The following is a 21110-nucleotide window of genomic DNA, read 5'->3' as shown; positions in this document are numbered from 1 at the left end:
CTTCGCCGTGTGGCTCCCTCAATCCCCACCCCACTGGCCAGGCAGCACAACCACCCCTGCTGCCCACGGCAGAGGCTGCTGAGGATGGAGGGGAGGAGCCACAGCCCAGCCCCAAACCAGCCTGGCCCAAGCTCTTGAACATCTGCCAGCCTCCAAGACCCTCTGCATAGAAGCAGGGTCCTCTTGGGGCTGTGCCTGGCCAGGCAGGTGTGAACTTCACCCTCTTGGACAGGAGAGCTCTGCAGGGCATCACTGGGTGGGAAGGGTGGGGTGAGGCTGGGGTCCTAGGTCATCACTGGAGACCTGAGCCCAGAGCAGTCACCTGAGGGTCTCAGGAATCATCATCGTTCTGTGCATGGCGACACACACACGCTCTGAGGTGCACAGAAGGCTGCCGGGCGTGGACAGCATCTGCCAGGGCATTGTGGGCAGATCAGGATGGAGGGCTCTTCTGCAAGAAAGGCATCCCCAGTAGCTTGAGATGCCATGAGGAGGCAGGTGGCAGGGCTGGTGGGGTGGGAGGTCCCAACCCTAGATGCTACCAGGAGCTGGCTGTGGGGCAGTGTCGCTGTCCTCAGGGAAACAGTCTTAAAAGCAGTAGCTGTGGACCTCAGTGGGATGCTCTGTGCTTGCACCCTCAGCAGTGGCTGGTTTACCCCTCCGAGGACCCCGTGGGGAGACAGAAGAGGTGTCTCTCTGGGTGGGGGCAGAGCTGGAGCATCTGCCCCAGCCCTCGATATGAACCCCAGCTGGCCATGGTGCCTTGGAGCTCGGGTTGCTCCGGCCTCAGCGTTGGTGTCTAGAAGATGGGATTTTAAAGCCCGCTTCATAGAAGCTGTGTCTTGAACAAATCCTGGCGTGGGAGCCCCTGCTGGCTTGGCATCAGGGGCCACACCTGCAGTCTGAGCACTCTGGGGGCCGGGAACGTCCTTGCTCAGCTGTATCCCTGGCACTGAGATCCGGCAGACGTGTTCAAGTGCTGCTGTTTGCTGTGCAACTTTGCCCTCTCTGAGCCTGCAGCTCCCCCATAAGACAGGAATGAATAATAGCAGCTTCCTTTTAGAAATCCTACAAATGGCCAGGCGCGGTGGCTCACGCCTGTAATCCCAGCACTTTGGGCGGTCAAGGTGGGCAGATCAAGACCATCCTGGCTAACAGGGTGAAACCCCGTCTCTACTAAAAATACAAAAAATTAGCCGGGCGTGGTGGCCCACACCGGTAGTCCCAGCTACTCGGGAGGCTGAGGTGGGAGAATGGCGTGAACCTGGGAGGCAGAGGTTGCAGTGAGCTGAGATCGCGCCACTGCACTCTAGACTGGACAACAGGGAGAAACTCCATCTCAAAAAATTAAAATAAAAAGTAATGGCTGGGCACGGTGGCTCATGCTTGTAACCCCAGCGGTTTGGGAAGCCGAGGCAGATGGCTCTTTTGAGGTCAGGAGTTCGAGACCAGCCCGGCCAACATGGCGACACCCCGTCTCTACTAAAAATACAAAAATTAGCCTGGCATGGTGGCGCACTCCTGTAGTCCCAGTTACTCAGGAGCCTGAGGCAGGAGAATCGTTTGAACCTGAGAGGCGGAGCCTGCAGTGAGCCGAGATCACGCCATTATACTCCAGCCTGAGCACAGAGTGAGACTCCATCTAAAAAAAAATAAAAATAAAACTATTCTGCATAAGCAGTGTCCAAATCATAACAAAAATCAAATGAAAAGTAAACAAGATGTAACCTTATATCCGTTGGACCGGAGAAGATGAGGAAGCTGGACGATGCTGAGTACAGGAGGGGGAGGGAGCTCACGCACACTGTGGGGTGGACACGGCAGTGGCTCCAGAGGACCAGGTGCAGTCCTGGAGTCCAGGTAAGTGTAGACGGAACCTCTGACCTGGCAAGGCTGCTGCCGGTTTTAGAGGATGCATATGCATATGCAGTGGAGGCAATGGAGTGTCCGTCCCGGGAGGGCAGGGAAGGGTGGAGAATCCACACAGCCCACGGAGTGTCTGTCCCGGGAGGGCAGGGAGGGAGCCGTGAATGTGTACAGCCCATGTAGCTACTGCTGCATAACAAACTACCCCAACTCATGGGCTTAAATACACATGAGGCCAGGCATGGTGGTTCACACCTGGAATCCCAGCACTTCGGGAGGCTGAGGCGGGAGGATCACTTGAGCCCAGGAGTTTGAGACCAGCCTGGGCAACATAGTAAGGCCCCCCTCTCTACTAAAAAGTTAAAAATTAGGCTGGGCGCAGTGGCTCACACCTGTAATCCCAGCACTGTAGGAGGCCGAGGTAGGTGGATCACCTGAGGTCAGGAGTTTGAGACCAGCCTGGCCAACATAGTGACGCCCTGTCTCTGCTGAAGATACAAAAAATACAAAAATCAGCCAGGTGGCTCCTCAGCATCACGGGAGGCTGTTTCTAGGTGGTAACCCAATGACCAGGGGTTGGATTCATCCGAAGAGCTATCTGCTGTCTATGGTTGGTGCCAGCTGTCGGCTGGGACCTCAGTCAGGGCTGTCAGAACAACGACGTGAGGACTGGATGGGTCTCCAGGGGCTGCCGAAACGACCACAAAATGGGTGGCTTACAACAACAGAAATGTTCTCTCTCACCATCTTGCAGGCCTGAAGTCAAAATCAAGCTGTCAGCAGGGCTGACTCCCTCTGGAGGCTTTAGGGTAGAATTCTTTTTGCCTCCAGCTTCTGGTGGCTCTAACACAGCTTGTGTTACCTTAGCTCATGGCTCCCTCGTTCCACTCTGCCTCTGTCTTTAGGTGGTCTTCTCTCCTGTGCGTTCATATCTAAGTTCTAAGTTTCTCTCTTCTCATAAGGACAGCAGTCATACTGGATTTAGGGCCCATGCCAACCTAGAACAACCTCATCTTTTTTTTTTTTTTTTTTTTTTTTTGAGATGGAGTCTTGCTCTGTCACCCAGGCTGGAGTGCAGTGGCTCGATCTCGGCTCACTGCAAGCTCCGCCTCCCGGGTTGACGCCACTCTCCTGCCTCAACCTCCCAAGTAGCTGGGACTACAGGCGCCCGCCACCATGCCCGGCTAATTTTTTGTATTTTTAGTAGAGACGGGTTTTCACCGTGTTAGCCAGGATGGTCTCGATCTCCTGACTTCGTGATCCACCTGCCTCAGCCTCCCAGAGTGCTGGGATGACAGGTGTGAGCCACCACGCCTGGCCCAGAACAAACTCATCTTATCTTGATTTTGTCTGGAAAAACTATTTCCAAAAAAGCCCCAAGAATAGGCTCCAGGTGAATGTGAATTGCAGGTGGAAGTTGCAGCCCAAAACCTCCGCACAGGGCCGCGTGGCCTTCTAATCTAGTGGCTGGGTTCTGAGGGTGTGTTAGTCCGTCCCCATGCTGCTGTAAATAGCTGCCTGAGGCTGGATAATTTATAAAGAAAAGAGGTTTAATTGACTCACAGTTCCGCATGGCTGGGGAAGCCCTCAGGAAACTTACAATCATGGCAGAAGGCGTCTCCTCACAGGGCGACAGGAGCAAGAATGAGCGCGAGCAAAGGGGAGAACCCCTTATAAAACTATCGGATCTCGTGGAATTCACTATCACGAGAACAGCATGGAGGACGCTGCCCCCATAATTATTTCCACCTGGTCCTGCCCCGACCTGTGGGATTATAATTCAAGATGAGATTTTGGGTGTGGACACAGAGCCAAACCATATCAGAGGTCAAGGATCTGAAGACAAGGCTGGGGTATGGCATGTTTATGATTTAGCCTTGGAATTCATTCCACATCAGTTTTTTTTTTTTTTTTTTTTTTTTTTTTTTTTTTTTTTTGAGACGGAGTCTCGCTCTGTCGCCCAGGCTGGAGTGCAGTGGCGCGATCTTGGCTCACTGCAAGCTCCGCCTCGTGGGTTCACACCATTCTCCTGCCTCAGCCTCCAGAGTAGCTGGGACTACAGGCGCCCGCCACCATGCCCAGCTAATTTTTTTGTGTTTTTAGTAGAGACAGGGTTTCACCGTGTTCGCCAGGATGGTCTCGATCTCCTGACCTCGCGATCCGCCCACCTCGGCCTCCCAAAGTGCTGGGATTACAGGCGTGAGCCATCGCGTCCGGCCCATTCCACATCAGTTCTATTCCATGGGTTGAGGCAGATGCAAAAACCCACCCAGGCCCATGGGAGGAGAGCTAGGCCCACTGCTGGATGTACAGACTGGTGCCGCCAAATTCAGTGAGGACAAAGGCAGAACAGTTACCTCCACCGTCCTCTGCATCAGAAGAAGAATAAAGATGAGGCTTAAGAAGTTAGCTGTCCTGAGGACTGGTGTGGACCCATGGTAGCATTGCGCACTAAGGCTGGGTTCAGTAAACAGTAAGTAAAAGAGCTCCCTGTCCAGAGGTGGCCACCTAGATAACTCAGGGACATCCACCGACTCCATCACAATTTTTTTTCCAGACAGTCTCGCTCTGTCGCCCAGGCTGGAGTGCAGTGGCACGATCTTAGCTCACTGCAACCGCAACCTCTGCCTCCCGGGTTCAAGTAATTCTCCTGCCTCAGCCTCCCAAGTAGCTGGGCTTACAGACATGTGCCACCACGCCCGGCTAATTTTTGTATTTTTGATAGAGACGGGGTTTCACCATGTTGGCCAGGCTGGTCTTGAACTCCTGACCTCAGGTGATCCGCCCGCCTCGGCCTCTCAAAGTGCTGGGATTACAGGCCTGAGCCCCCGCGCCCGGCCGTGATCACAGTATTTCTAAGATGCCAGCGGGGAACTGCCAGGTAAAAATTCTAAGAAAAAGCAGGGACCTCGCCGCCCAGGCCCAGGAAAAGTTTCAACAAACTTGGGCCTTGGTTTTGGTGGCCTGGAGAGGTGAGGGACACAGACGTAAAGGAGCAGAGCCTGGGCAATGCGAGAAAGTGGCTTTAGCACAGAACAGAGGAACCCGAGCGAAGAAAACGTCTCTGGGAAGTCGTGGCCCAGATTTAGCCTGGATGGATCCGCGGCCCAGGTCAGCTTTTAGCCTAGAGAGGGGGCGGCTTCGCCCTGCCTCAGAGACCCACCCAGACGATGCTCTCAAGGGCTGCAGACGGCAAGTGCAGGAGGCCGGGAAGCGGAGCCAGCATAAACAGAATCTGAGGTCCCCCCATCCACCTGAGGCTGCTGTTTCAGACGAGGCTGAAAGGCTTGTCCCTGCGCCCACCTTCTGTGCCGCGGGCCCCTCCCGCAAGGGGATGGCCCCGCCCCACACGGGAGGCCCGCCCCCGGGTCCGGCCAATCCCCGCCAGGTAATGCAGGTGGCCCCGCCCCACAGGAACGGCTCTTCCCAGGATCCAGCCAATCCCTGCCAGGTAATGCCGGTGGCCCCACCCCACAGGGGACGAGCCCGCGCACCTGCTTCCCCTCGGCCGGGGCGCCTGAGGCTGGGTCCCTGTCTCGTGGGGAGGAGCGGCCCAGGCACAACGTTCACTGAGCGCCTGCCATGAGCCCGCAGCCCTCGGCCCAGGGGCGTCGTGAACGATACCGGTCCCGTGAGGAGACGGGCGACGCGGTGACAGGAGGCTCTCGGGGTGCCTCGCGCAGGTGCTGGGACGGGCTGGACACCTCCTCCTCCCCTTTCACTAGGCCCCGCCCCTCCTAAACTACTCGGAGGCGGGGCCTGTGCCAAGCCCCGCCCCCAGCGTCACGGCCGCGGACCCCGGGCGGAGCCGACTCCCGGCGGAAGCGCGCGGCGCGCGGGGAGGCCCGAACTGATCGGCGGCGGCCGGAGACCGCTGGGGACAGACAGGTAGCGCCGTCACCCGCGGGGTTCGCAGCTCCATCTGCCGGGCGACGGGGCTCTGGTCGGGAGAGGGCTCAGCGGGCGGAAGCGCGTCTCTAGAGAAGGGTGCGGTCGATAACCGGGGGCGCCCCTGGAAGGCCGAGGTACCCAGGCTGGAGGGAAGGGCTGGAGGTGCGGGGGCGCTCAGCTGGAGGGGCCTGGATCGCTGGGTGGGCGGGCAGCTGATGGGCCCGAGGTCTCCAGGGTACGGGGTGCCGAATATACCGGGGGCGCCCAGCCGCTGGGGGCGGGGTCTCCAGGCTCGACGGGTCCTGGGGACGCTGGGTGGGGGCTCGGGGAGAGCGCGGCTGGCTGGGCGCGGCCTTAGATCCCTGAACCCCCGACCCCCGCCCGCCGCAGGATGGGCAGCAGCTCGCTGTCCGAGGACTACCGCCTGTGCCTGGAGCGCGAGCTGCGACGGGGCCGCGCGGGCGTGTGCGGGGACCCCTCGCTGCGTGCGGTGCTCTGGCAGATCCTGGTGGAGGATTTCGACCTGCACGGGGCGCTGCAGGACGACGCGCTGGCGCTGCTTACCGACGGGCTGTGGGGCCGCGCCGACCTGGCGCCCGCGCTACGCGGCCTGGCCCGCGCCTTCGAGCTGCTGGAGCTCGCCGCGGTGCACCTGTACCTGCTGCCCTGGAGGAAGGAGTTCACCACCATCAAGGTAGGCGCCAGGCCAGGAGGAGCGCGCCCCTCGTCCTGGCCTGCGGGTCGCCGGGCCGTCGACCATGGGGGACCACGCCTGTCGGGACAGAGGGGCTTCAAGTGTCCTCAGTGCCCGGTGGGCTTCTCAAGGCTCCGAGCGCTGAGGGGTCGTGGGCGTGTGGGGGCACCCACTCCTAGGGCTGAGAACATGGGGTGGGCGAGGGCAGGCTTGGGTGCTGCCTACGGGGTCCTGCCCTGAGAGTTTGCGTCAGTGTCTTCCCTAAGAGGCCTCGCGGCCCCAGTTGCCATGGAAATCTTAGGACGGGGGCACAGAAGGGACTTGAGTTCCCATGGTCATCCTAATTCCTCCAGGATATGAGCCAATCCCATTTGCAGAGGAGGCCGCCGAGGCTGGGAGGACTGCAGATGGGTGCATCCCTGTGAAGTCTCAGGGCTGGGCTCAGACCTAGTGAACTCCTCGGCCTGGGGCGGGAGGCTGTGCCCAGGGCTGGCCTGGCCTCTCTAGGTGAGCTCTTGGCGGCAGGAGGGGGCAGGGCCGCTGGGAGCTCTGAGCTAATTCGGAAGAGTAGGAAGCCGATGACGTCATTGGGCACGTGGGCGAGCTACGCCTCCGCCGGTTGCCATGCCAGCGGCAGCCTCTGCGCGGCTCCCCGGGGACACCTGCTGGTCGGAGGGGCCGGGACTTTCATTCATGAGAGAGAACGGACAGACCCGCCCTTGAGGCCTCCCGGGGGGCGGGGCGGGGAAATAACCGGCTTCAGTGCCGGGCAGCCCTGGTTTGGACCTAATTCTGCTGCCTCCTGGCCGCGAGGCCTTGGCCGAGTTAGCTAATCTCTGTCAGCCCCTTTCCTCCTCTGAGACAGCGACACAGGAACAGTCCAGTTCATGGGGCCAGAGGAATGAATCGAAGCCCCGAGCTCAGTGCTGCAGGCACTGGGTGCTCCACACGTGGGCCGTGTCCTGGCATTAGATGCTGGGAGTCCCGCAGTTAGGGAATTTGAGAGTCAGGAGGCGCTCTCAGTGATTGTCCTGAGCTCCTTTAGTTCTTCACCTAAGTGTAGGCGAGAAAGCACTCACCCTTGGCCGGGCGCGGTGGCTCACGCCTGTAATCCCAGCACTTTGGGAGGCCTAGGTGGGCAGATCACGAGGTTAGGAGTTCGACACCAGCCTAACCAACATGGTGAAACCCCGTCTCTATTAAAAAATACAAAAATTCGCTGGGCGTGGTGATGCGCGCCTGTAATCCCAGCTACTCAGGAGGCTGAGGGAGGAGAATCACTTGAACCCGGGAGGTGGAGGTTGCAGTGAGCTGAGATTGCACCACTGCACTCCAGCCTGGTGACAGAGTGAGACTCCATCTCAAAAAAAAAAAAAAAAAAGCACTCACCCTTCTACTGTCCCACGGCTGTCAGCCCAGTGCATGGACAGCCTCTGGAGAGCGCTGAAAACAGATGTGTCACCCCCATGGTGGAATACTACACAGCAGGGGGAATGAACGTTACAGCTTCCGTCCTCATCTGCAAGACTATAATGGAAAAAAAGTTCAGAACAACACGTTTAAGAGGCTACCTGTCTAGCTTTGGTTAGAGACCTTACAAAGAGGTGAAAAAAAAGGGGGGGCTACCTCATACGAGGGGCAAACAAAATCTGTATTTGGGTTTGCAAAACAAACACCTGGGCAAGTATATTCAAAACTAATTAGATTAGGCCATCTCCAGGGGTGAAGGGAGCGGTGGGACCCAGAAGACAGTGGAATTTCTCAGTACAGGGGCTCTTTATTTTGTTCTGATTCGTGAGCCAGGTTAATGTATTAGTTGTTTTTTCCATTAAATTTAAGAAATTCGGCCAGGTGCGGTGGCTCACACCTGTAATCCCAGCACTTTGGGAGGCCAAGGTGGGTGGATCATGAGGTCAAGAGATCAAGACCTTCCTGGTCAACATGGTGAAACTCGGTCTCTACTAAATATACAAAAATTAGTGGGGCGTGGTGGCGCGCACCTGTAATCTCAGCTACTCGGGAGGCTGAGGCAGGAAGATCGCTTGAACCTGGGAGGAGGAGGTTGTAGTGAGCCGAGATCGCGCCACTGCACTCCAGACAGAGCGAGATTCTGTCTCAAAAAAAATTCTAGGCCGGGTACAGTGGCTCATGCCTGTAATCCCAGCACTTTGGGAGCTCAAGGCGGGCGGATCACTTGAGGTCAGGAGTTCGAGACCAGCATGGCCAACATGGTGAAACCCTGTCTCTACTAAAAATATGAAAATTAGCCAGGTGTGGTGGTGGGTGCCTGTATCCCAGCTACTCGGGAGGCTGAGGCAGGAGAATTGCTTGAACCTGGGAGGCAGAGGCTGCAGTGAGCTGAGATGGAGCCACTGCACTCCAGCCTGGATGACAGAGCGAGACTCTGTATTAAAAAAAAAAAAAAAAAAAAAAAAAAAATTATCATGTTTGGGCCTGGCCCAGACTGGCTAAGCCTAGTCTCTGGGGTTGGATCTGAGCATCAGAAGCCGCCAAGGCCTGAGCCAACCGATCCCGGACCCACTGTACCCTAGGGTCTGGCCTAGGGGAGGGTGGGCAGCCACTGACCGGGCCGCTCCCTTGCAGACCTTCTCCGGGGGCTACGTGCACGTGCTGAAGGGTGTGCTCTCAGACGACCTCCTCCTGAAGAGCTTCCAGAAGATGGGCTACGTGCGCAGGGACAGCCATCGGCTCATGGTGGCCGCCCTGCCCCCTGCCTGCCAGCTGGTGCAGGTGGCCCTGGGCTGCTTCGCCCTCCGGCTGGAGTGTGAGATCCTGGGCGAGGTGCTGGCCCAGCTGGGCACCAGTGTGCTGCCAGCTGAGGAGCTGCTGCAGGCACGGCGTGCCAGTGGGGACGTGGCCTCCTGTGTGGCCTGGCTGCAGCAGCGACTGGCCCAGGATGAGGAGCCGCCACCCCTGCCCCCCCGAGGCTCCCCTGCTGCTTACAGGGCCCCACTGGACCTATACCGGGACCTGCAGGAGGACGAGGGGTCGGAGGACGCCAGCCTGTACGGGGAGCCGTCACCAGGCCCTGACTCACCGTCAGCGGAGCTGGCCTACAGGTCGCCACTCTGGGAGCAGAGTGCCAAACTCTGGGGCACTGGGGGCCGGGCCTGGGAGCCCCCAGCTGAGGAGCTGCCGCAGGCCAGCAGCCCACCGTATGGGGCCTTGGAGGAGGGGCTGGAACCCGAACCCTCTGCCTTCTCCTTCCTCTCTCTGCGCCGTGAGCTGAGTAGGCCTGGGGACCTGGCCACCCCTGAAAGCTCTGCAGGGGCCAGCCCGAGGCGTATTCGGGCAGAGGGGGTACCAGCCTCAGCCTATAGGTCTGTCTCTGAGCCCCCAGGCTACCAGGCACACAGCTGCCTGTCCCCTGGCGCCCTGCCCACCCTCTGCTGTGACACCTGTCGCCAGCTGCACGCTGCCCACTGTGCAGCCCTGCCCGCCTGCCGTCCGGGCCACTCGCTGCGTGTGCTGCTTGGCGACGCCCAGCGGCGCTTGTGGCTACAGCGTGCACAGATGGACACTCTGCTCTACAACAGCCCCGGGGCCCGGCCCTAGGCCAGCTGGGCCCCAGGTCAAGGGCTCTTGGGAGACAGCTCCCGTGGTGCTTCTCTTTGCTGGGGAGGGGTCTGGGCCTCTGGTTGCCTTGTCCCTGGGGGAGTCCTGGGCACAGCAGGGGGTTGGAGAGTCCAGGCCAACCCCTGCTGGAGGTGGGACTCTGTATATGGAAGGCTCTGAGGGCAGCAGGCCTAAGCCGGCCAGCAAGGAGCCTTTCCACATTTCCCGACCCTCGGAACCCAGACGCAAGCCCACATGTGCTGGGTAGAGGGGTCCAGCCTGTTCCAGCCAGTGCCTGAACCTGTCCCTGAGAAGGACCCCTGTGCCCCAAGGCCTGTAGCTCCCGGCCCGCTCCCTGCAGTACGGAGTACGGGGCTCAGGACTTGGGGGTCCTCCACGTGTCCCAGGGATTCTCCACACGAGTGTCCTCAAGGGCCTGTGGGTGACACCAAGCTCCCCCGCCCCAAGCTCTGCTGGGGCCAATCTGCGGGGCTCTGCCGGGTGCACAGCTGACCTGGCTTTGGGGACCCCGGCCCTCCCCTTGGGTGTCACAGCAGCTGGGCCCACAGACAGGAAATGACCTGACCTCAAACCAGATGTAGAGGTGCACGAGAGCCGCAGGAACGGGCACTGGCTGACAGCTGGGAAGGCCCTGAGCGTCACTACTGCTGGGCGGAAGGGCCTGTGGGCAGCCCACCCAGGCGGATGGGTCTTGGTGGGTCCAGTGGTAATGGTGCCCCTGCCCTCCATTCCTTTGGGTGCAGCCCACAGGCTGGCGAGGAGGTGGCTCTGCCCTAACCTCGGGTCTGGCGAGGGAGGGGGCAGGGTGCATCCACTGTGACAGCCCCTCTGGGCCCACAACTCCCTCACCCTGGAAGCTGAGCCTGCTTTCCTGACCCTCTGCCCCACCCCCCTCCTCCCCAGAACACTCAGAGGGACGGTCAACATCAGAGCACATTAAACACTGGTGAAACCATGTCTGTTAAGAAAGCTTTTATCCAACAAGAGCCTATAGCTTCGCTCAGCGTCAGAGCCACGGCCTCCTGTTGGGTCCTCCATGTGGGGAGCAGGGATGCAGCTCAGCCTCCAGCCCAGGGCTCTCCTGGTAGTCTCGGGGTATCCTCAATTGTGGCTCCCACCCCATACCTTGTTCCTCTTGTCCTCATCTGGAGTCCTGCCAGGCCCACCTGGGGTCCCCACAGCCGACCCATGCAAGGGACAGCCCCGGGCGACTGAGAAGGGATACGAAGGTCTTCTGGGCCCGCTCATCCCAGGCCAGCGTCCACCACAACTCAAGGACAGCAGGGGGACTGCACCCGCCACTCCTCCCAAGAAGCAGTGGTTGCACATTTCCAACATAGCGAGGAGGACCACATGAGACCCCTGCGGCCACGGATGGAGCCTCCAGGCCTGCCCTTCCAGGGTGCACGGGCTGGGAGCCCCCTGGCATCACCCGGCCTTTTTCTGGGGGCATCAGTGGGTCCAGGGCAGACAGTGGGAGGAAGTCAGTGGAGGATGGTCCCAGCCAAGGGGATGAGCTGGATCCTGGGCGCCTGGTTAGCCTGGCTCGCAGCACCCTTCACAGACACCACCGATCGGAAGACCTGGTGTGGGAATACAGGCGTGTGCCAGGCCCACCGTCAGGGTTTACAGCGCTTGCTCTGGCCCTCGGAGGTGGCCGGGGCGGCCCGCTTGTTGCGGTGGTGGGGAAAGGTCGGCATGAGCTCCGGCTCACAGGCTGCAGGGAAAAGGGTGGCTCAGTGCTGGGTGGGGCAGGGCCCCAGATAGGAGGAGCAGGCCCAGGTCTGAGTCCAGCTCTGCCTCTGGAGCTGGCCCTGGGCTGTCTGTGCCTCCACATGCCCCTGTTCTCTTACCCCAGAAAGGGTGTGCCATCAGTGAGGGCACCAGACCACTTCTCCACCACCCACCTCGGGCAAAACGGGCTCCCAGCCATGCCCCTGCAGAGTGAGTCTGAGGAACCCTGCACAGTCACGTAGGGGCCCAGCCACGCCCCGCAGAGCGAGTCAGGAACCCTGCACACTCACGTAGGGGCTTCTCCTTGAAGTAGGAGCTCTCCAGGCAGTCCCCGGCCGTCGCCCTGGAGGAGGCAGCCTGCGTTAGTGCGACTCGTGAGTCCAGCTGCCTCATCTCCCACCCAGCTGAGCAGCCTGTGATTCAAATTCTCAAAGGAAGCCTGGTGGCCAGAAACCACTCCGAGCGGCTGTGCCTGGGGAGGGGCCTCTCCACCGCAGTGAGGCTGAGCTCTGGGAAACGGTCTGGACAGTGTGGGTGGTGGGGGTCCCCGCCCCCCGTGCAGAGATCAGCACCTTTTCTTAGGGTCGTACATGAACAGGAAGTGCAGCAGGCGCAGCCCGGCCTCCGACAGCCACGGGAACTTGTGCTTCAGGTTGTTGTAGGGCTGCTTCCGGAGGCTGTACTGGCCGACCAGCGGCAGCTTGGAAAAGCCCTACGGGAGGCAGGAGCTGAGGCACAGAGGGTGTGGCCACAGGCAGGGGCTGAGGGCCAGAGGGCATGGGCACAGGCAGGGGCTGCGGGGCACAGAGGGCGTGGGCACGGACGGGGGCTGCGGGGCGCAGAGGGCGTGGGCACGGACGGGGGCTGCGGGGCGCAGAGGGTGTGGGCACGGACGGGGGCTGCGGGGCGCAGAGGGTGTGGGCACGGACGGGGGCTGCGGGGCGCAGAGGGTGTGGGCACGGACGGGGGCTGCGGGGCGCAGAGGGTGTGGGCACGGACGGGGGCTGCGGGGCGCAGAGGGTGTGGGCACGGACGGGGGCTGCGGGGCGCAGAGGGTGTGGGCACGGACGGGGGCTGCGGGGCGCAGAGGGTGTGGGCACGGACGGGGGCTGCGGGGCGCAGAGGGTGTGGGCACGGACGGGGGCTGCGGGGCGCAGAGGGTGTGGGCACGGACGGGGGCTGCGGGGCGCAGAGGGTGTGGGCACGGACGGGGGCTGCGGGCCTGCCCAGGATGCCCACCGGCCAGATGTTCTCACTGGGCGTCCCTAGCAGCTGCACGATCAAGTCGATCTGGTGGATCTCAGAAGTGCCGGGGAGAAGGGGCCTGTGCGCCAGCAGCTCAGCCAGGATGCAGCCTACAGCCCTGCAGAGAACAGCGGACCTCACTGCAGCCAGACCTCTGCTGACCCTGCCAGCGTGAGGCACGCTGGGTCAGGGACACTGTGAAGGACAGGCAGGGACCACTGGCTCCCCTCCTGGGCCCCGCAGGCCTCCCGGGGTGACAAGGGCAGGGGCAGGCATGCCTCCTGCAGACCTCTGTGCTCCCGGCCTGAGAACAGCAAGCTAAGTTCTCACACCTCCTCCTGGGTTCCCAGGCTCAGGCCCACCTCCCTGGGAGTGGGAGGCTGGCAAAGACCCCAATGCACTCCTGCCCCTCCCCTGAGGCTGAGCTCAGGAACCAGGTGACCCAGCTCCTGTCCCAGCCCTTCCTGAGGCCCCAGGAGTGGTAATCATATCTCCTCACCACATGTCGATGCTGGTGGTCTGCGTGGTGGTTCCCAACAGCAGTTCGGGGGCTCGGTACCTGCACACAGAAGCACCCACCTCAATACAGCCGGCTCCTCTCCCCCAGCCCAGGCCTCCACAGGACACAGCCTCCCTGAGAGCCTGTGGTGGCCTGGAAACCTGTCCCAACTTGGACCACCCTCTGCCCCAGGCCCTGCAGATCCAGGTGGCGCACACAGCAACAGCTGCCGAGGGCGAGAGCTGTCACGTGCAGCGGTGTCCTGAGAGTCACAGGGACCACGGACCCTCAGCACACAGCCACACCAGCCACTACCAACCCGTTCTCAGATGGGGAGTACACAACACTGGGGTCCTGACCTGGGTCTGACCAACTCTCATGTTCAGCCCTGGCTAAGCATGACCCTGTTCAGCTAAAAGTATCCAGGAGGAAGAACCAGGGAAAGCATGCAAGCTGCCCGTCCTTCAGTCTGCGAAGCAGCCTTCCCTCCAGAGATGGTTTCACGGCCACGGTGTGTTTCCAGCTCTGAAGGCGAGGTGTGTCTCATCTAGGCAGGCCCTTGACGCCACTGAGCCCGGCTCTCACCATTTTGTGGCACAGCCCTGCTGTGTCCTGGAGGCTGTCCTAGACCCAGCCTTTCTCAGCGTGCACAGACTCTGTAGCTTAACATTCCCAAGGCCACTTGCAGCTTCGGCCTGACATCCCCAAGGAGACCTCCACCAGGCAGGCCTGGTCCCCAGGGGCCACCATGCTTCAGAAGGACTTACCAGAGAGTGACCACCTTGGGGGTCATTGGCTTTACTGGGACACCATAGGCCCGGGCCAGGCCGAAATCCGCTGCAGCAGAAAGGGAAGCGTGTGTCACCAAGTGAGGGCTGACAAGCTGCCATCTAGGGACAGGGCCTGGCCCAAGTTGCACCCACCTGTCTTCACACAACCCTTGTCAGTCATGAGCAAGTTGGAAACCTTCAGGTCCCTGCGATAGAAACACAGTGGCAGGTGGCTCCCAGAGGGCCACGGGGGGCTGAGGTCTCCCCCACGGCACTGATGCCTGTAGACTTCCTGCACGTTTCCTCAGGTTTGGGCTTTTTAGTATCTTTTTTTTTTTTTGAGACGGAGTCTCGCTGTGTCGCCCAGGCTGGAGTGCAGTGGTGCGATCTCAGCTCACTGCAAACTCCGCCTCCCGGGTTCACGCCATTCTCCTGCCTCAGCCTCCCGAGTAGCTGGGACTACAGGCGCCGCCACCACACCCGGCTCATATATATATATATTTTTTGTATTTTTAGTAGAGATGGGGTTTCACCGTGTTAGCCAGGATGGTCTCAATCTCCTGACCTCATGATCCGCCCGCCTCGGCCTCCCAAAGTGCTGGGATTACAGGCGTAAGCCACCGTGCCCGACCTAGTATCTTTGTTTTTTTTTTCATTAACTCGTACATGCTGTTCATGTTTGGGCCTTTTAAAAATGGGAGTGCATGGCCGGGGGTGGTGGCTCTCACCTGTAATCCCAGCACTTTGGGAGGCCAAGGTGGGTGGATCACTTGAGCCCAAGTGTTTGAGACCAGCCTGGGCAACACAGAGAGACCCCTTCTCTATTTCAGAAAAAAACACAAATGGAGTGTGAGCAGCGGGCAGGCTGCTGCAGCTGGGAACCCTTGAGCTTTTAGTAACTTTCCACGGGGGCAGCAGAATCAGGCCTCAGCCGAATTTGTGCTTCCAACTCTGCCTAGCTGTCACCCACCTGTGGATAATGAAGTTCCTGTGCAGATACTGGAGGCCCCGGAGCACCTGCAGCACAATGCACTTGACCTGTGCAGAGGGTCAGAGGTACCAGTCAGGGTGAGCCTGCAGGGAAGCCCGGCTGGACCCTGCCACACCCACACTGGCCAGCAGGACTAGCAGTCCCAACAGCCCAGGAAACCAGTGCCCTCACAAGGCTCTCGGCCCCGGGGCTGCCTACTCCCAGCAGATGCCCCCACCACAGGAATTCCACCTCATTGAAGCTCGCTGAGACAGTGTGAGGTGGAGGCAGAGGCAGCAGCAGCTCTGCAAGTCCCCAGGTGCCCTGTTTTGTTATAAATGTGCACCACAAGGGCCCATGAAGCCCATTCCCCCACCCCAGGCCCCTCTGCCACGCACCTGGGCCTCTGAGAAGGGTGTTGGCATATTCTCCAGGAGGCTGGCCAGGTCCTGCTCACAGTAACCCATCACCAGGAAGATGCTGGAATAAACAGAAGATGCATGCCACCCTCCGGCCTTCTCCTAAAGGGTCAAAGTGGAGCCTCCCCTGCTGCAGGAGGGGACATGGACAGGACAACCTGTGTTCCCCTCAGACAACAGGCTGAGCCAGGCGGTGAGGTGGGGTCATCTCTTCTCTGACAACCTCATGCCCAGTGACACTCAGTCCTCGCTCTGTGCAACACCTCTAGCCCAAGATACATGCTCCCTAGGGCCCGATGCAGACCAGGAGACCCCGTACCTCTCCAGGTGGTTCCCCACAACCACCTCCTTCAGCTCCACGATGTTTGGATGACGCAGGCGGAGCAGCAGCGTGATCTCCCGCAAGCTGCTGATGGGGATGCCTGGGGAGGGAGGCGGCCTCAGCGAGCCCCACCCCAGTGATAGCGGGGAAGCCCCAACCCCGGCCACTCTTGGGCTTCACGAACACCTGATACCAGGTGCTGCAGTGTCCCCACCTCAGGGAGAATCGGGGCGACCCCAATAAGCATTTTTTTTTTTTTTTTGAGATGGAGTTTCGCTCGTTGCCCAGGCTGGAGTGCAATGGCGCCATCTCGGCTCACTGCAACCTCTGCCTCCCGGGTTCAAGCAATTCTCCTGCCTCAGCCTCCCTAGTAGCTGGAACTACAGGCACGCACCACCACGCCCTGCTAATTTTGTATTTTTAGTAGAGATGGGGTTTCTCCATGTTGGTCAGGCTGGTCTCGAACTCCCGACCTCAGGTGATCCCCTACCTCAGGTGATCCCCTGCCTCAGCCTCCCAAAGTGCTGGGATTACAGGCGTGAGCCACCGCCCCCGGCCCAATAAGCACTGTTAACTCTTCCTTGACCAAATACGAATTGGCACCTCTCTAACCACCGTGGACATCCATCTGGGGCATGGCAGGTGCTGGGGGTGGAGGGGACGGCAGAGTTGAGCCTGCAGTGAGGTGGCCTCACCAGACAGGAGGTAGGAGGAGATGGAGACCGCAGAGCCCTCCTGGCAGACAGCTGAGGCTGCATGTAGACCTGGGGGTGACGTGCTGGGCCACACCAGAACCCTCCCAGAGGCTGGCCCCCCTACAACCACCGTGCAGTCGCTCTGAGGAAACTTCAGGTAACTCACATCCTTCTGCCTCCTCCCAGTGCGAGGTCCCAACACCCCATTTTCCTGCTCACCATCCTTCTCCTTGTCCATCCGCACCTTCTTCAGCGCGACAATCTCATCTGTCTGGGTGTCCCGGGCCCGATCTAGAATGGAAACGCATTGGTGATATCATCTCGATGCCCCTCGTGGGCTCCCTAGCGCTGCACGGGAGCCTCTCCCTGAGCCACAGGGGTCCCCGTTCTTTCCTCTGACAACCTCACGCCCAGTGACACTCAGACCCCACTCTGTGCAACACCCCTAGCCCGAGACGCGTGCTTCCTGGGGCGTTTCCTCATTTGAACTGGGCAGGGGATGCCCAACTTTGCTCTGTGCTGGACCCTGGCCTCCAGCTACTCAGTTCTGTGGCTCCAGGCTCTCCGTGTTCTCCTTAGCATGCAGATCACTGCTTTGTGCTCTCTTGTAATGTCCTAAAAGCAAATAAGGTACTCTATGCAGAAAAAAGCAAACCTTATTTTGTGTGAAGATGGCTCTACAAAACATCGTGCTAATGTGTGCAGCTTCCAGAATGACCTACGCCAATTTCACAGCTGTTATAAGCTTCAGTTGTGTGTGGTGTTTTTGGTTTTTTTGAGACAGGTTCTCACTCTGTTGCCAAGCCTGGAGTGCAGTGGCGCGATCACAGCTCACTGCAGCCTCAAACTCCTAGGCTTGGCCGGGTGCAGTGGCTCACACCTGTAATCCCAGTACTTTGGGAGGCTGAGGCAGGAGGATCATTTGAGCCCAGAAGTTCAAGACCAGCCTGGGCAACACAGGGAGATCCCATCTCTACCAAAAATTTAAAAATTAGCTGGGTGTGCTTATGCACTCTTGTGGTCCCAGATACTCAGGAGGCTGAGGTGGGAGGATCACTTGAGCCTAGGAGGTCGAGGCTGCAGTGAGCTATGATTATGCCACTGCACTCCAGTCTGGGCAATAGAGCAAGACCCATCTCAAAAACGAAAAGAAAAAATACTTGGGCTCAGGTGACTCCTCCAGAGTTGCTGAGGTTATAGACATGAGCACCGTGTCCAGCTCCTGCTGCTTCTGGAAAGTTCTGTATTTTATTTCTCTAACAGTTCTTTCTACTCTGCAGTGACACATTTGGATTATGGGCATTAGCAACCGGATGCTTACGTTTATCCAGAAATGGTATAACGTTTGTGATAACTACATCAGGAATTGAAGTTCCTGAACAAGTTTCTGCCCTGGTTCAGAGCTCAGGGTCTGAGTCCCTTCCAGCCCCGACGCGGCTGCTGCTTCGACAATCTCGTCCCACACTGTCACAGCCACGAGCTGCGGCTACACGTCCTGGCCTTGGCCACTCACACACAATGCCGTAGGTACCCTCTCCAATGCGGTTCAGCTTCTCAAACTCCTTCACACTCCGGCATCGTCCCAGCTGAAAGAGAAGGGTGTTGCCAGTGTGGAAATTTGGCAGCTGATGGAACAACTGAGGAAATTTCAAGTGGAATTTGTAACAGGGAGCCCACTCACGTCTTGCTCACCAAACAGAAAGGCAACCACACGTTTGGGCTTTTTTTTTTTCCTTTTTTTGAAACTGAGTCTCGCTCTGTTGCCCAGGCTGGAGTGCAGTAGCAAGATCTCGGTTCACTGCAACCTCCGCCTCCTGGGTTCAAGTGATTCTCCGGCCTCAGCCTCCTGAGTAGCTGGGATTACAGGCATGTGCCACCACAACCGGCTAATTTTCTATTTTTAGTAGAGATGGGTTTTCACCATGTTGGCCAGGCTGGTCTTGAGCTCCTGACCTCAAGTGATCTGCCCGCCTTGGCCTCCCAAAGTGCTGGGATTACAAGCGTGAGCCACCGCGCTCGGCCTCTTGGGCTTTTCTGATGAGAAAAGGTGGTGACGATACTGGGCCAATGCTTTGAAAGAAATATCAGAGGCGGCCACTTACATACTCCCTTTCAATCCCACATACAAAAATACATCTGTGGCAGAGGCTGCTGTCCCAGCATCCCTGTATCACTACCTCCTGTAAGTTATGAAACGCTACCCAGTGGCATCTGGCCTTGGGATGTGAGCTGAAGGGACCGTGTGACTTCCAGGTGAAAGGAAGCTTTCACCTCTCCTCACCTCAGTGACGGGAAGAAAAAACGGAACCAGAATGCCTGACCCACCTGTGCAAACCAACTGCTTCTCTCCAGAATATTAGGGGAGAGTGAAAAAAGGCATCATCTTACTTGAGGCCCTGTATTTTGGGGTCTCTGAACTAGTAGAGTCTGTATCCTTCTCCATGGATCTAAGAAGCACATGTAGGCCGGGCGCAGTGGCTCACGCCTGTAATCCCAGCACTTTAGCAGGCTGAGATGGGTGGATCACGAGGTCAGGAGATCTAGACCACCCTGGCTAACGGGTGAAACACTGTCTCTACTAAAAATATGAAAAAATTAGCCGGGCGTGGTGGCAGGTGCCTGTAGTCCCAGCTACTTGGGAGGCTGAGGCAGGAGGATGGTGTGAACCCGGGAGGTGGAGCTTGCAGTGAGCCGAGAATGTGCCACTGCACTCCAGCCTGGGTGACAGAGTGAGACTCCATCTCAAAAAAAAAAAAAAAAAAAAAAAGCACACGTAGCAAGGTTTGAAACCTCACAGCCCCCATTTCTCGGCTTCCCGGCTTCCCTTCTCTTAACCTTCAGTCTCAAACCTGGGCTCAAGCAATCCTCCCACCTCAGCCTCCCGGATTGCTGAGATTACAGGTGTGAGCCACTGGCCGCATTTGTCCTCAGTCTGATTCGTTCCTGACACCTGGGGACCGAGTCAGAAGCATCTGGCCTGGCACTCACTGATGGCCTAGTCTCAACCTCCCTTTCCCGCCTTAATCCCCTTTCTCACATCCTCTGCTTGTGCTCTTCTCGACACCCTTCTTATTTTTGGGTGTCCAAATCCTTGTCACACTTCCTGAACTCAAAGAAATGCCAGGCCAGGCTGGGCGCGGTGGCTCACGCCTGTAATTCCAGCACTTGGGAGGCCGAGGCGGGAAGATCACTTGAGCCCAGGAGGCTGACGATGCACTGAGCCGTGATCACGCCACTGCATTCTAGCCTGGGCGAGAGCGCGAGACCCTGTCTCAAAAAGACGAAAAAAAGGAAAGGCCAACTCACTACTTCACCCCAGAGTCCAGCACACGGCTCTCAACGCGGTGAGCGCCTGCTGCACGTCTGGATGAGCAAAGTGTGGCTCCTGTTGTCATCCAGCCACGATCTGTTAATGATTCTTACTGAACACGTGGCTTGGTCTCCCAGAGCAGCAGCCAGCAGTTAAAACACACACCAGCGGCCAAAGTTCAGGCCTCTCCGCCCCCACCTGCCGTGCACCTGGGCAACATCGCCCAACGCCCCGAAGCTCCCTCCTGGTCTCTGCAGAGGAAGGCACCGGCACCTCGGCAAGGGCCGCGCCCAGGGCTCGCGTGAAGCCGCCAGGCAGCGCTGGACCCCGCTCGATGCAGCCCAAGCCCAGCGGGAGCCTTCAAGCTCCAACTCGTCGCGCGAGTAAATTTTCCCCAGAAACAAGTGGCTCGCGGCTCAGCCTGCAAAGCCCAGCCCGGGCGGTGAACTCAGCAGCGCCCGAGCTGGAGCCCGGAGCCTGCTCTTCCCACGTCGCGGGCCCGTCTCTCCGCGGGCGCGAGGCATCCCTGAGCCCGCCCCGGCCCCCCAGATCTCCGGGGACCGGCTGTCGGGGTCCCGAGCCCGCCGCGCCCCGGCTCCCGCCCCCGCCGCGGGGAACTCTGGGACTGTCGTGCCCGCCCGTGACAGAAGCCTCGGAGCGGCAGCGCGACACGAGGCTCCCCACACCGAGCCGAGCAGTGCCGCTAGAGAGGCGGGCAGAGCTGCCCGGGTGGCACCCTGCGCACCCTGTGTTCCGGAGGCACCGTGAAGAAGCCCTCCTTACGAATACACTTCAGACGGATCTGCTCGGACTCTAGATCCGGCTCCGCCATGCCGAGCGCGGGCCCCGCCTCTCTTGCGCGCAGGCGCAGACGCGGACGGCCCCGCGGCGCAGGCGCGAAAGCCCCTCCCTGGGCTTCCTCTCCTTAGCAACGGTTACCAAGAGACGCTCCCGCGGGTCCGCCCTAGGCGCTCGGCTCCAGGGACCGGCTCCGACTGCTGCAGTTCGGGCCTTATTTTAGGGTGAAGCCCGGGCACCCGACCCGGCTGCGCTGTAGTGGGAGGCCACGGCGATTATCCAGGTGAAGCTCTTCCAGGT

At 59.4% G+C, this 21110-nt stretch overlaps 2 protein-coding genes across 4 annotated transcripts; one reads left to right on the top strand and one right to left on the bottom strand.

Annotated features, from left to right (window-relative positions):
• The first annotated feature begins 5347 nt into the window (after nt 1-5347).
• On the top strand, nt 5348-11003 carry SPATA2L (spermatogenesis associated 2 like). Of its 2 annotated transcripts, none has more exons than XM_054455454.2 (3): nt 5348-5891; nt 6148-6451; nt 9056-11003. In XM_054455454.2, the coding sequence occupies exons 2-3, from the start codon at nt 6149-6151 to the stop codon at nt 10025-10027; spliced, it is 1275 nt and encodes a 424-aa protein (XP_054311429.1). In that variant the 5' UTR covers nt 5348-5891; nt 6148; the 3' UTR covers nt 10028-11003. The 2 variants fall into 2 exon arrangements, with proteins under 2 accessions (XP_054311429.1, XP_054311428.1); XM_054455453.2 differs by having other exon boundaries at nt 5391-5754.
• A 2-nt stretch (nt 11004-11005) lies between these two features.
• On the bottom strand, nt 11006-20894 carry CDK10 (cyclin dependent kinase 10). Of its 2 annotated transcripts, XM_054455456.2 has the most exons (13): nt 20758-20894; nt 18216-18288; nt 16922-16993; nt 16005-16107; nt 15665-15746; nt 15267-15334; nt 14450-14502; nt 14294-14363; nt 13527-13586; nt 13022-13145; nt 12355-12494; nt 12073-12125; nt 11006-11765 (listed from the first exon to the last, which is right to left on the bottom strand). In XM_054455456.2, exons 1-13 carry the CDS (start codon nt 20842-20844, stop codon nt 11668-11670), a joined length of 1083 nt encoding a protein of 360 aa, XP_054311431.1. In that variant the 5' UTR covers nt 20845-20894; the 3' UTR covers nt 11006-11667. The 2 variants fall into 2 exon arrangements, with proteins under 2 accessions (XP_054311431.1, XP_054311433.1); XM_054455458.2 differs by lacking the exons at nt 18216-18288; nt 20758-20894 and adding an exon at nt 18024-18092.
• Nucleotides 20895-21110: the final 216 nt, after the last annotated feature.

Source organism: Pongo pygmaeus, chromosome 18 (assembly GCF_028885625.2).
Source record: "Pongo pygmaeus isolate AG05252 chromosome 18, NHGRI_mPonPyg2-v2.0_pri, whole genome shotgun sequence".
Classification (NCBI taxonomy): domain Eukaryota; kingdom Metazoa; phylum Chordata; class Mammalia; order Primates; family Hominidae; genus Pongo; species Pongo pygmaeus.
The sequence above is the reverse complement of the archived record's forward strand: the minus strand, read 5'-3'. Positions and strand labels throughout refer to the sequence as shown.

What these genes read in the sequence shown, in the direction of transcription:
- SPATA2L (XM_054455454.2), top strand. Translation starts at nt 6,149, where the DNA reads ATGGGCAGCAGCTCGCTGTCCGAGGACTACCGCCTGTGCCTGGAGCGC. An exon ending in AGGAGTTCACCACCATCAAG is followed by an intron (nt 6,452 to 9,055) that starts GTAGGCGCCAGG and finishes GCTCCCTTGCAG; the next exon opens with ACCTTCTCCGGGGGCTACGT.
- CDK10 (XM_054455456.2), bottom strand. Translation starts at nt 20,844, where the DNA reads ATGGCGGAGCCGGATCTAGAGTCCGAGCAGATCCGTCTGAAGTGTATT. An exon ending in CGGTGCCTCCGGAACACAGG is followed by an intron (nt 18,289 to 20,757) that starts GTGCGCAGGGTG and finishes CTTCTCTTTCAG; the next exon opens with CTGGGACGATGCCGGAGTGT. An exon ending in GATGGACAAGGAGAAGGATG is followed by an intron (nt 16,108 to 16,921) that starts GTGAGCAGGAAA and finishes CTCCCTCCCCAG; the next exon opens with GCATCCCCATCAGCAGCTTG.